At 36.8% G+C, this 13800-nt stretch overlaps 1 protein-coding gene across 3 annotated transcripts in view; it reads right to left on the minus strand.

The window, feature by feature from the left end:
- Positions 1 to 2572: 2572 nt before the first annotated feature.
- The window catches only part of RB195_004236 (uncharacterized protein), a gene marked incomplete at both ends in the record, with an annotated part of 89314 nt that continues 78086 nt past the window's right edge, over positions 2573 to 13800 (minus strand). For 2 of the 3 annotated variants that reach the window (XM_064181068.1, XM_064181069.1), the window contains 15 exons: positions 2573 to 2791; positions 3407 to 3476; positions 4237 to 4364; positions 4465 to 4575; positions 4637 to 4695; positions 4785 to 4873; positions 5004 to 5073; positions 5135 to 5232; positions 5295 to 5380; positions 5439 to 5518; positions 6278 to 6347; positions 6431 to 6526; positions 6606 to 6655; positions 7714 to 7802; positions 7887 to 7998. In XM_064181068.1, the coding sequence (XP_064033259.1) occupies positions 2573 to 2791; positions 3407 to 3476; positions 4237 to 4364; positions 4465 to 4575; positions 4637 to 4695; positions 4785 to 4873; positions 5004 to 5073; positions 5135 to 5232; positions 5295 to 5380; positions 5439 to 5518; positions 6278 to 6347; positions 6431 to 6526; positions 6606 to 6655; positions 7714 to 7802; positions 7887 to 7998 (1427 nt within the window). Of the gene's footprint in view, positions 2792 to 3406; positions 3500 to 4232; positions 4365 to 4464; positions 4576 to 4636; positions 4696 to 4784; positions 4874 to 5003; positions 5074 to 5134; positions 5233 to 5294; positions 5381 to 5438; positions 5519 to 6277; positions 6348 to 6430; positions 6527 to 6605; positions 6656 to 7713; positions 7803 to 7886; positions 7999 to 8352; positions 9023 to 13800 lie in introns of those variants that run through there. The other variant, XM_064181066.1, reaches the window with a different exon arrangement.

Raw genomic sequence — 13800 nt, forward strand, 5'->3', positions numbered from 1 at the left:
ATCCGCTTGGAACGCGTCAACACATTTGCTTCAATCCACAGTAGCTTGAGGATTGTGAACGCGTTACTGGCCTGCACGATGGCATGCGAAGGCATGTGATGTACCAGGATAGTGGCGTGTGGTCTGCTGCGCGGTGTGTGCAGAATGTGCGGGATGTACGCACTGCATAACCACACACCCATGCACGGTCGGCTGCACAACGTCAGAGTGTGCGCGATGTACGGCACAGCCTAAGCACACATCCATCCATGCTCGGCCGGCTACACAAGGTGTGCGGTCGGCTGCACAAGGTGTGCGGTCGGCTGCACAAGGTGTGCGGTCGGCTGCACAAGGTGTGCGGTCGGCTGCACAAGGTGTGCGGTCGGCTGCGATGTACGGCACAGCCTAAGCACACATCCATCCATGCTCGGCCGGCTACACAAGGTGTGCGGTCGGCTGCACAAGGTGTGCGGTCGGCTGCACAAGGTGTGCGGTCGGCTGCACAAGGTGTGCGGTCGGCTGCACAAGGTGTGCGGTCGGCTGCACAAGGTGTGCGGTCGGCCACACACCCATACACGGCCGGCCGCACAGAGAAAGATTTACGGTATTTAATCTTTCTAAACAGAAAAAAAAGAAAACTTCTGCAGAAAGTGTGTTTGTAAACACAGTTTCTGCAAAACCGTAACAATGCAAGCTGACCAATGGAAAGGTTTTTTTTTTGAATTTTGAAGTATTGTTATTATGTTATAATCATAACCGCCTAGTCAATACTTCACCATTGATTCGATTCGATTAATTCGATAGTACAAAATCCATTCTTTAACCATAAAAGAAGAAAGAAATGAGCTATAATCAGTCTCTCTGAGTCCGACGCAATATTTCAACCATTTTAACAACCGGGTACAAGTTGCAGGGAATAGAAATGCTTCCCCGGGATCCGAACTTTGATCACTTGCCTGACGTTCTGATGCTCAGACCACTACACCACGGGCAGACTTTCAAGCGTAAATTGTTGGGGTATCTATGACTCTCAATCTTTTTTCTCTGGGAAAAAATTTACATATCCGCGTCACTGTTCAGTAAAGACAATGTGTCCACCGTATTTTTTAATACATTTTGTTTTTGTTTTCAGTCTTATTCGGATCCTTACTCATGAAAAGTACCGAAAAATCAGTAGGATCTTCCGAATAGTTGTTTTCTTATCCATAACTCTCTTCATCAAAATGTACTACTGTATTCTGTGAAATTTAAAACTCGTTCAACTCCTCATTTGTAAATTGGAACATAAGTAGGTTGATTTCATACGTTTTGTGGAAACAGCACCTATGTTTCAATCAATAATCTTGATATACAGTACAAAAGTTCGAGGACTACTTAGGTAGAGAAAAGGAGAAAGAAAAACGAAAAGTCAATAGCGGTCAGGCGGTAGTGATCGCAGTGAAGGGTGAATGGATTTAATCAATAATCTCTCCATAAATCGAGTACTTTTATCCCAAGGTCCCATAGAATTGAGCGTGATAAAAAATTCCTCGTACATGGTGTTGTCTCGCTCTAAGTCGCTTAATAACGTTTACTAGATTAATACATTAATACAGATTAGATACAGATTAATACATTTTTAATACGTTTTTAATTTCAATGTACAGAACAAATTCGGGCTAATATTGTATCCAGAGATTCTAGTATCTTATAGGAAGAGTTTCGGAAATGAGAGCAGCCTTGATGCCTACATTCCGGTTCTCTCTCAACATCCCTTGATCTCGACTTCCTCTCGACTGAGACCTGCTTCGATCGATAACGTTCCTTTTTCGCCGAGAAATCTTCGGAAACTCCGTTGAAGTCGATTTCACGCTCAGTGAATTGTTCCCGTTCAACCTGTACTGATCGATATGGATCCGGGATGCAAGAGTAGGTCAAAATTGATTAATACATGGATTCGTGAAGATCATAGGATACTGTAATTTCGAAAAAAAAAATTAAAGGACTTTGTTCAGAATTTTATTAACAGTTTACAGTTTTTTATAAATAGTTTAAAAATTTTGTTTTTATTTTGTTAGTATCCTTGGTGAAAATCTTATCAATACTTCTACGAAACAGTAAACGGGAATGGTTAGTACAATTCACTTTATTGCTTACAGAGTAAAAAAAAGTAGACAACAAGATTTAAAGTTAACTAATCGATTATTACCAGTGTTCATCACAATTTGCACAAACAATAAAATCACAAAAAGATGATGTATATGAAGGGCACTTAGGGGAGATGAATGATGTGAAGAAAAGAAAAAAAGAAGGATATTTCAGAGAAGCCCTGAACATTTCCATTCAGCTACCTATGTAATGATAAACTAATAATGATATCAAAATTATTATTAATATCCGTTAGACGTAGATAGATTCACGAGGTTTCCAAAGTAATTTAGATATTATTTGAACCCGGCGAATGAGAATTTTCCGGTTTATCTGATCCCCCCATCCGTACATACGAATAGCGGGATTACGTGAAAAGTAAAGCGCATTTAAGGCACTTATCACAGAGATTGATCGGTTCCGGGTGAATGTAAGGATTTTATACAATTGAAAATTGGAATTCTGCTCAGAATTGTTGCACAGCATCTCGTCTTCGTCGAACGTTTCGGGATGGACTCGTGTCCTCACTGGTCACACTTCGTTTTCGGGATCTCATCATCTCGGCAAGTGCTCCAATTTCACGTGAAATGTCGGAAAGTTGATGTTCGATAGCCGTAATACGAAGCGAGAGCCCTTCTTGAGTGGAATGAACATCCTGGATGAGGTCGTAGGTGTTCGATGATGTCTGGAAAATAGAACATAGGCAAAAATATGTAGAACAATTATTTGAATTATTATTATTATTTCCTTTTTATTTTATCTTGTAAGTATATTTCATAGTCCTTCTATAGTCTTTTTTTTTCTTTTTTTCTTTGAATTTTTTTAGCATCACCTTTACGGGGTCAAGTTACGTTCGATTCTAAAGAGGACAAGAGAAAGAGGACAAGAGAAGAGAAGAGGAGAAAGGCGATCATCCCTTAAGGCATCGTCTTCTTGCCTTGCAAGGTTTAAGGTTTTATTTTATATATTTATCATTTATTATTTATTTTTTTTCCATTCAAATACAATATATACGAAGAAATTCCACCGATAAAACATAAAACAACATCCCTGTTACTATTTTAAAAATTTCTGCAAGAAAACAAGGCCGCTTTTCCTGGACAGCGCGGAATGTTGAGGTAATTTTTACTCAATTTCTGCCAGATTTTTTTCCTTTTTACTCTATACTACAATACCTGGTAATTTTTGCTCAAGATAGTTTTTTTTTTCAATGGATGATTACATCAATTTATGCATTCAGATTCCGTGAATAAGTAAATAGTCGAGAGTGAAAAAAAATTGAAAAAAACTAATAACCGACCTTTGCCACGTCACCGAGTGAAACGAAATTCTCTGCTAATTTCCGTTGATCTCGCTTCACTTTGCGCATCCTGAATGAAACTGTCATAAATATCTGGATCTATCGAAATTCATGTCATTTTTATTAGGACGGAAAGAATTTGTTCATTAATACTATGTTGAAGAGAAACATTTCAAGTAATGCTGAAATTTTTCCCGCCGAATAAACACAATTTTTCGACTCTTCACATTTTTGGATTTTTTAAACGAACGTAGGGATTTTTCATTTACAAAATTGTTCTTTTGTAACTCACATATTTCTGTGTTGTTTCACTAAGTTACTTAAATTACATATTCTCTCTAAGACCTGAATATTGACAGTATTCTGGTGTTTCTAGGAAGTATGTAGAGACCGTATCAGCCAATGTCAGCTAATGTTTTCATTTTCATTTTCAGAAACCTAACTTTGGTAATCGAAAATTTTCCGCTGTCAGACTAGAAATAACAGATTGGCAGGATTTTTCCCATCCTGAAAGTTAAATCAACAGAAAAATAAATAGGTGGGGTACTCGAATGTATAAATTTGAAAAATCCACAAGTTCGATCATTCTTTCATACTATTGTTGAGGTAATCACTTCTCATAACCCATTCCATACTATTTCTTTATGAAGCGGACAACTTTTCTGGATATAAAATTTGTGTCTGCACTAATCAGCTCAACTCTAGAAAAATCCGACAAATTAGAATGAAAAATAAAGTCGAGAGAGAAAATCAAACTCTATAAAATGAGTCACAGAAATTTCTACGAATTTTTCCTTCTCTATAAAATAAGTCTCCGCAAAATCACATACTCATAGATTGCGACCAGGAATTTTCTTTGATGTTGTCGAATCCGAGCGTAGTCGATTTTTTCAACCTTCTTTCTGAATTTGTAGATCAACCATGTCTCTCTGAGCACATTTGCTGCGGAGTGTTTCAGCTAAAATGAAGCTCTGATCGATCACATCAATAAAATGTGGGAAAAAAATTCGGAGAATTTCCTAGTTGCCGAAAATCCATGAAAAAAATCTCAAACAAACCTGTTTTGTGAGTTGTGTGTCCATCATGAAATTATGGACGTGTTTCTCAGCTCTGGTCAGCTCCAGCTTTCTTGCCACTACCGCAACGACCATTGAGGATGCACAGGTTCCCTGGATGGACGAGTTTCACTTAACGGCTCAGTTATCCGCTTGGTATTTTCATAAAACTTACCAGGATCCCTGTTATGACTGCCATTGTTCGTCCACAATTTGTATGAGGCACTATGTCACCTAAAAACAGAAAATTATTACATATTTCATTAATTTAACAACATTTTGCCGTTAACGAATCAATCAACAAAAATCAATAACACACTTACCGTAACCAACGGACAGAAATGTAATCGCTACAACCCATATGGAGGAAATATAGTCCATATCATTTCGATGATAATCTCTTGCATAATCTCTGGAAAAAAATAAGGTTACATGCACTCAATCCTAGTTGGTGATGAAAATCAACATCAATCAATACGTCCATCACTGCTGCCTCGCGCAATCAATCAATACGTATCGAAAACGTATTCGAAAATATTCACCTCTCACATAAACGCAGAATCCATCCGGCCATAATCCACAGGAACGCCGTAAAGATCATGAGCATCTTGCCTAGAATATTTTCTAGTGTTTTTCAGTAAATCTCAGGAAATTTTCGATCGTACTCATTTACCAGGGCAAAGTGTCATAAGTGTTTTCAGGATGAATCGAGCGTTGAAATTCACCCGATTCAGTCCAGCGATACTTCTACTGCTGGCATCGGTGAATAGCCTAAACAGACAGAGTTTTCGGATAAATTTTTTGAGTTCACACATAGAAAACAAAAATTTTACCTGGAATGCAGCAACATCACCCGGCACAGCCAGTATAAACGGAAGAACATCGCTATAGAGACGAAAACGTTGAAAGTGTGTAAAGTCTGAAGGGAAATTTTCCACGAATATAAATTAGAAGGTGACTACCAGCAACCTTCTCACCTTGGAGGTCCATTTACCTCGGCCCCAATCGCCGAGTTCCAAAGGAAGAGGACATAGTGAACAGATAGAAATTTCTGCTCCTGAAACACAAATGAAATCATTCTTTTCGGTCCATACTTGCGAAGCTTACTTGCGGAAGGCTCAAAAATGTTTTTTATTCTCAAGAAGCAAGGGATTTGACCGCGAATTTTTTTAAAAATTTGAATAAGTTTCGCTGAAGTTGTTTCTGTCGTTGTTTGTTCCTGTTGTTTTTGTTCAAATGCTTGTTTTTCAATAGAAAAATTATAAGCACAAATATATTAACAGAATATTTTATCCACGAAGAAATCGCTTGCAATTGGTGTTTTTTTTAGTAGGGGAAGAACAATCGTCTACTTCTTGGTTACGACAGTTTTAGCACGCAGTTCATAGTTGCGGATGATTATGTTTGCACGGACGACCGCAGCGCCGCCGCAGGAACTCAAGCATGCGTCGCCTGATGTTGACTTTTAACTGTTGCACACTTGTTAAATCCAAAAAGTAGGCGATTTATAAGATCGGAATGTAAGGCCTGTAGATGTTCTAAGAAAAAGACTATTCAGGATGTTTTATATTTTAAGAAAATGCGAATTAGGACATTTCGCCCACTCCCAATTGGAATCAACGAATCCCCAGCGGTTTCCGTGAAAAAGACATGTTTTATGACTTTAGAGAGGAAGGTCAGGAGATTTTCCAAATCCTTTGTGGTTTTCCCGACCAAAAATGGATTCGCATCGTAAATCATGCGCAGACAGCGATTTGCAAGGATGGAAAACATTTGAAATTTCTTCCAGCGAAAAGTTTTCAAACGAAAAACTCACCTATTTGAGCCATTCGCCGTAAAGTGAGCGCTACTCGCCAATCATCGGCCGCGTTTGCATTCATAAACAACTGAAAATGAAAAGAAATGGATTAGGCCGTGGAATTTTCCAGAAATAAAACATATTCAAATTAGTCACGTAGAAAATGCTTACCTGAACTTCAATGATATGAAAATATGCAACGAAAACAACAAGTACAATAGTGGACCCGACAATGAGTGATTTTAGACATAGACTAGATAAGGAACCCTGGAAAAAATAAATAAATGAGGTAATGAAGAATGAATGGATATTGATCGGTGATATGGTTTTATAGCCGAGAACTTACCGTTGCCACAATACCAGCTGCGTTCAGCTCGTTTTCAATTATCATAAGCACTGAAATTTAGTGGATTTAGATGCAAATACTGTAAAAAAAATCTGGAAAATATTGAAAGTTGTTGTTTACGCAGGGGAAACGAAAGTGTGGAATGTGGTAACCTCTTTTATGTACTCAGTCCTCCAAAAATGGACAAAGTAACGATCACGAAGTGATTTTATTCTCATTTTTTAACATTTACTTTCACATTTTCATATAATACTAATCAAATAATGTGTTAATATCCTCCATCATTAAAAAAGCCAAACATAAAAAAAACAAGAATAAATAATATAACCTACAAGAATGCTCCACTAATGACGGTACTGCCAAAAAAAGATAAAATGAAAATTTATCTCCTGGAATTAGATGACGACGGGGCTTCCGCCATTATTTATATTTTAAACGTTTGCGAAATGGGGAATTCTCATGAATTATCTCTAAAACTTTTATTTATAATTTTATCCCACTTGATTCCTAATTTGTTCTTATTTTTTCGAAATAATTTCGTTAATATATTAATGTAACAATTTATAAATAGCTACTGGCCTAAAAAATCCACAAAAACGAAAAAGAAAACCCCAAAAGGTGCTGTTTTGAAACAACTTTCATCATCATCATACGTTTTGCAAAAATATTTCCCAGTGACTTTCGTAAATGAAGAAATTTTAAGCAGTCTGAGACCGGATTAAGATAAGTACGTTATTTTGAGATTAATGATACGAATGGAAGTTAATTCCGCATGATCAGAAAATGAGATCTTAAAAAAACACTTAGAAATATTAAGGACAGGATAAAAGAAGTTTCTAATCTTACATTTTGGGAAAAAGCGTGCGTACTCAGAAAAAATTTAGTGAATTCATAGGAAAATATTTCTCTTTTTGATATGATCCTAAGGACAGTGGATTTCTTAAACACGAGCTACTGAGCTTAGAAGCTGCCAAGAAAACAAAATTAATATTAATTATTTGTATTATTAATTATCAGTATTTTAAGGGGAAGAAAAAGGCACTTGTTTCCTAGCTAACCTATTCATTATTGTTCCGCTAATAGCGACTATTTTTCACTGGAAACCCACCTATTCCAACAATTGCAAAAAACAGTGCACGATCGCTCATATGACGCCGTTTCTCATGCAATATCTCGCGTTTTATCAAGCGACCACCACTAAAAATCATCCATTTAAAAAAAAAAACATACTTCTCAGTGCTTTAAAAAAAAGCATTACCAATCCGAAAAAAAAGAAAATACCTTATATTTTCCTCTTTATCCTCCATAAGCGGGGTTTCCGAGTCATCACCACCTTTTTGTGCTTCGAGATCGGTTGAATAGGCAATAGATACCGATTTTTTGGAAACAGCATCTAAAAAAAGAAGAAATTGCTAAATAAAGTTCGTTGCCAGCGCCGATCACGATTACTATTGGCTAACTAGCAAAGTGGGCGTGGCTTTTGCGCCGGCTGGAAAGAGCCCCGGTAAGAAAAAGCTTAATATTTACTAGTTTTTTGTGGTTTTTCTTTCAAAATGGATGAAAGATGCTAGATTCTTCAATAAATCATAAAACTACGGTTATGTAAAACAATAACTACAATTGATGGAGTCATAAAAAAAGAATACTTTGGCAGACGCAAAAGTAACGCCCCTTTTCCTATTGACCAATAGTAACAGCGTTGGGTTATCGGGTGTTGGTTTTTTCGCAAAAAAAAATAGAATTCTACCTCCTTTATCGGTGCTGATCCAACTCAAACCCTGTGGACCAAGAATTTTCCTCAGCAAAGCTTGATCTCTGCTCGGAAAATGAGCAACGCTCACTCGACGACAATTCTCCACCGGTGGAGACATATTGAATATCGATTCAGAGTTTGATCTCTGTTGAAGCATCGATAGGCGATATCGAGATGGTTCTTTTCGATTTCGGGGAATTCGTGTCGGTCGTTCGAACATATGATAGGAGCCGGACGTTGAGACACAGCTGGATTTCGGTGAAGGTGCTGGTGAGAGCGGTACGTCGAACGAGAGTTGTTTCGGGGCGGCCATCAATCGAGGAGCTCTAAGGATGCCTTTCGGGGCAAGTTCTGGTGTGGATGGATGATTAGATCCGGGTCTGGATAAACCGTTTTTAGGACAATCATGTTCAGATGACGATAATATGGAGCAGTTCGACGTTGACAACGCCAAATCGGATGGCGGACAAATTGCCACCGCACCCTGAACACTGAAGCATTTTTTGGGCGGAGAGAGGAACGGATGATCGGCGGCGTCAAACGGTGAACTCGACGAACAGCACGGATCCTCGTCGAGCGCGTTCAGATGTTCTTCGAATAGCGGTTCCTCGTTGATAAACGATAGCCCGCTTGACGAACACGATTTAGCGACCAGGAAACTCATGTGGCGGCGAAGAACATTGTTCCGGAGAGTTTAACTAGGATCTGAAAAATGCCGGCAGTGACGAGAATGATTGCGGCATGTTGCTAGCGAATGAAAAGAAAAAAAAAACTGAGCAGCATTTTCCAAGAAAAACACAACGCTGAGGAATTTAACGAAGGCAGTTATTTTTACATAAGTTCAATTAAGATAAGCTAGGGCAGCAGATAATCACGTAAGAAAAAGAAGAAAAGGAGTTATAGAGGAGAAAAAGAAGGAAGATGAAGGAAGGAAATGAAGACGAACTAATGGACTTAGTTTTTTGGCACATGTGTATATTCAATTCACAGAAAAGGAGGTCTTTACTTCAAGAAAACGAAGCGTTTAAAAATTAGAACCCCGAATTTCATGAAAAATCCTTGGAAATTTTAATTTACATGAATCTTCCGGGAAATGTTAAAGCAGTAACACATTAAATCGCACCTAACAAATACTAGCAAGCAAAGTGGTGCGACTGGCCACCTCATGAAATTTGAATAATTTTTATTGATCCGAGGAGAAAATTTTCCAAGAAATTGCTTTTGTATAGTTATTTCTTGGTTTTTCAATGGGGTTTTGTGAGAAATATTAAAGTGGATTGAAAAAATGACGACAAATACCATCAATAACATTTCCAGGATTATCTCGGGAGCTAACATTTTGTTTAATTTTTTTAAAATGAAAATATTCAAATTCAGCTTTTGTCACCTGCAGGCAAATAAATTTATACTTTTTGTTTGAAAAAAAATGATAGATCTACGTAGATTTGATAAAATCACAGTTTCGTACCAAGTCTACTCCATTCCGTAAATTTCACGTGCACAACGAAAAACCCGCCAAATTTCTATTTCTCGTGATGAGAAAAATAAAAAATAAAGAAAAAAGTTCCCCAACAATTTTTGACGACGTATTCGAAGCAATAATGTCATATGCGTTGAAAAGCATGTTGACTAACTCAAAAAAATTCGCTGGAAAAATGATGGAGTGGCTGCCCTCGTTGTGGATTTGCCTCGTTAAGTTGTCGGCTTGATGATGAGGAGGGAGGTCGGCCTGACTGCTCTCTTTTGGTAATCACGTCATTTCTGGGAATTTTAGCAAGAACCGGCTCTGTTTTCTATGTGTATACTTGAATAAATTCGCTAATGTTTATTTTAAGAAGCATAACGTCACAAATTTTGGGGAAAATAACTATGGATTATGAGCCGTAAAAAGCCAGAGTGACTGTTTTAGTCACAGCGATGTAGGATGAATCTATAGGTAATCGGTAATGACTTAGGCAATCAATAATTACCTAGCTACATAATCAATAATGCTCATTGCTTGGTTTTTAATATAAAAAGTGTTTTTTTGTCCTTAAAATCTTTAAATTAATCTTTTTATCCTTCAAATTTAATTTTTCATATATTCATATTTTCATATAATTTTTTATTTATTCATAAATATATCGTTCAATTTTTTTTATCTGGATTCAACGTGATCAGTCAGTGATCCACATGTGGACTTATATCAGACCGGCTGACCGCAACGCTGGGGAGAGAAAGGGTGCGCGCGTTGCGGCGGCGATGCGCAACGCAACCGCTAGCTGGTTATCCACAAACAAGGGAATGCAGCGTATAGTCGAGCGCCTCCATCTCACCCTCAATTTAATCCTGAGAACTGAGAAGTCCGCATTGATTAGAGGTGGAAGAAGGCGATCAATTCTAGTGAAATTTTATTTAAATTCTATTTATTTATTGAACTACCTTAAAGTTACTAAAACTCAACCTAGAAAGTCCATTATTCACAATTCCGATGAAAGAGAAAAAATGAAGTGCGCTGGGACACGTGCGTCGTTTTCTCAGTCTGGAAAGCCCCCATGTATTTGTTCATAAGTTTCAAACGATTCTATTCCCCTACAAATCAGAATCGTTCGAAGATTATGAGCATCAGTACTTCTAAAAATTATTGCGAGGGCGAACCGATCAGTCAAATCAGCGATTATTTTTCCTCCCAGGCAACTATGACACCAGTTTATTGACTCCGGACAGAGAAAAATCTTGGTTAACCTAGAACGGTCGTCGTTTTTTTTTCCACGTAAAAATTGTATATTAAAGTATAGTATATAGTAATTTTAAAGCGACTTCACATAATCTTCGTCTCATTGTGTTTCAATATGAAAGATAATATTAAAAAAAAATAATCGTTAAAAATATTTACAAAAATAATATAATCCTCATTATAAAAAATTGTTTTTGGTAGTGTTCATGTGTTCAAGGTCTATGTTTTAAATCAACAATTGCCAGTAGAAACTATTTCTAATTTTTGAAAACCCTAGTGAAAAAAAACGTTTTTCACGTCCAGCAAGTGGTAGAAATCGTGTAAATCCATAATTTAATGCTTTTGGAAGCTAATCAAATAAAATCCGAATAAAACGCGTCACGGATGCAACCAAAACGAACGACTATGTAATTTTAAACGAACTATGCGTATACGATAGATTTGAGCGGGAAATTTGAAAAGAAAAACTGCGAAAAATGCGAAAAGAAAAACTGTCCCTGAGAATCGAATTGCATCGAAGCGACGCTCCGATGAAAGAACAACGACAGTGATCCAGGAAACTAGTGGATCTATCTACGTTTTTCCGTCCGGGATCTTAAGCGAATCTTTCATTTACGGCCGTATAATAGAGCGCAGATAACGCTCTGCTCCTAATTGCTTGGCAGGACTACTGTCGAAAAGCGGGAGGCACAGCCGGAAATGTTCAGAGTTCTGGAATTGCGGGAAAATTCCCGGAAATCGACAAATAACCAACAATTGCCGGGGTAATTCAAATGAATAGGTCTTTCGACGTAATAATTGCGAGAAAATTCGACGCGGCCGAGAAAAGTCAACCAAGCACGGAGCCCTATGCTGAGATATTGTAGCATCCCGATTCAAACAACAGCTTCACCATGCAATCATCTGATTATTTTTCGAAGAATTTCCGGAAAAAACTGATAATAATCTGTAAAGCACCGGAGATTATCTCTCTTTTTTCACACCGACAAACATCGTTAGCTGTTAAAAATTCAATATTCTCTGTCTACTGTAAGTCGAAGGAGCTAGGTACGCATAAAAATCCTGTAATAGTCAAAAAAAATTTGGATTTATGATAAAAAATTACTGCAATATGCGAAAAGCTGATAGATTTTTAACTAAATCGTTAATACAGTTACAAGAAAGAGGCTTAATCGAGAAGTACAATAAATTATTTTATAGAAAAATCATTTTAAAAAAATTAAAAATTGATCAAAATTAAAAAAGAAAAATCTAAAAAATTAAATTATTTTATTATTTTTCATTTTGTTTTCCTCTTCTTATCGTCAGAAATGAAGCAAAACGTTTCATGAGCGAAAAAATTGAATTTTGAAAGTGAAATATAAGCAATTCTTTTTTCAGTGCCGTAAATGCGTAGTGTATTCTAGTGTTCTGTACCTTGTATTCTACAAACAGTTATTTTATGCTATATAATTCTGCTGAGAAAGATTTTGTATGAAACTCAAATTTAGAAATTTTTTATAGGAGAATTTTTTATACGAAATCTTATGAGGATATAGAATCTATGGCACATGGATACATTCTTCGAGGAACTCGTGCTTGACAGTAGAATGCCCTGTGAAATGTAATTAATTAATGGTGAATAAATGGAGCAAATAACCGCAGTATCCTAGCCAATTCCACCTGGGACCTTGAAAGTTCACACATCTGGATGTGAAGGACAAAGGATGAAGTGCTCGGCGTTGATCAACCATTTTAGCCCAAGGCCTGAGCGCTTTTGCCTTCAATTAAGAGACGTTAGAGGTTAATGAACGCGGATTCCGCGTATAAAATGAAATTCCGGGGGTCTGGCGATGTCGTTCTCCTTCCAAACACGTTTTGTTGCAATTTACAGACATGGACGGATGAAAATGCGGATGAAAATTTTAGTTTCCTTGGAGCAGTATCGAACCGTTGACCGCGTACACATAGTGGTGACTACTTACCACTGCGCTATACAAATCCTACTTCACGTTTATAGCAATCTTTTAAAAAAATGCTTAAATATTATATTATGCTATATTTTACATCATTTTATTTAAGAATCATTAATGATAGTAGTAGTATTGACTACTTTTTCCTGAAAATTGCTAAATATTTTACTATACTAATATTAATAATATATAATATAATATACTAAGTAAGTTAATAATAATAATAATAATAACATAATATACTAAATAAATGGGGTGATTTTATCCTTACAATTTTTAGAAATATAATTTAAAAAAAAAACGAAGTTTGACTCCATTTCTGGTGAGGTCAGCCCTCCTGTTTTCTGCGGAACTTCAAAATCAATGTGGTCCCGAATAGATGGAATTCTGTCAGAAGACCACGTCACTATAATTTTTAATAAATTGCTGTCCTAATATTTTCCATAATATGTTCGAAAAATCACCAAAGGACGCTGAATTCCCACTCACGGGAGCTACAAAACGTTTTTTATTTCCCTATTTGTACAACTTTTCCTACGCTATGCCTAGCAATATTGGATTATTTAATTATAGTAGCAGTGGTAAATTTTTATTTCTATAAAAAAAAGTAGGTCAGAAAGGCATTGTTTGTCAATATCAATATACAACATCTAACTGACGCCGTGGGGTCTATATTTATTCAAAAAAAAAAAGGAAAATTATCATTCGAAATTTCCCGTGGACTTCCACAATCGTTATATGTGAATACCAAGCTGCTTCTTGGCTGCATATCTT

The sequence above is a fragment of the Necator americanus genome, chromosome I (assembly GCF_031761385.1).
Source record: "Necator americanus strain Aroian chromosome I, whole genome shotgun sequence".
Taxonomy (NCBI): domain Eukaryota; kingdom Metazoa; phylum Nematoda; class Chromadorea; order Rhabditida; family Ancylostomatidae; genus Necator; species Necator americanus.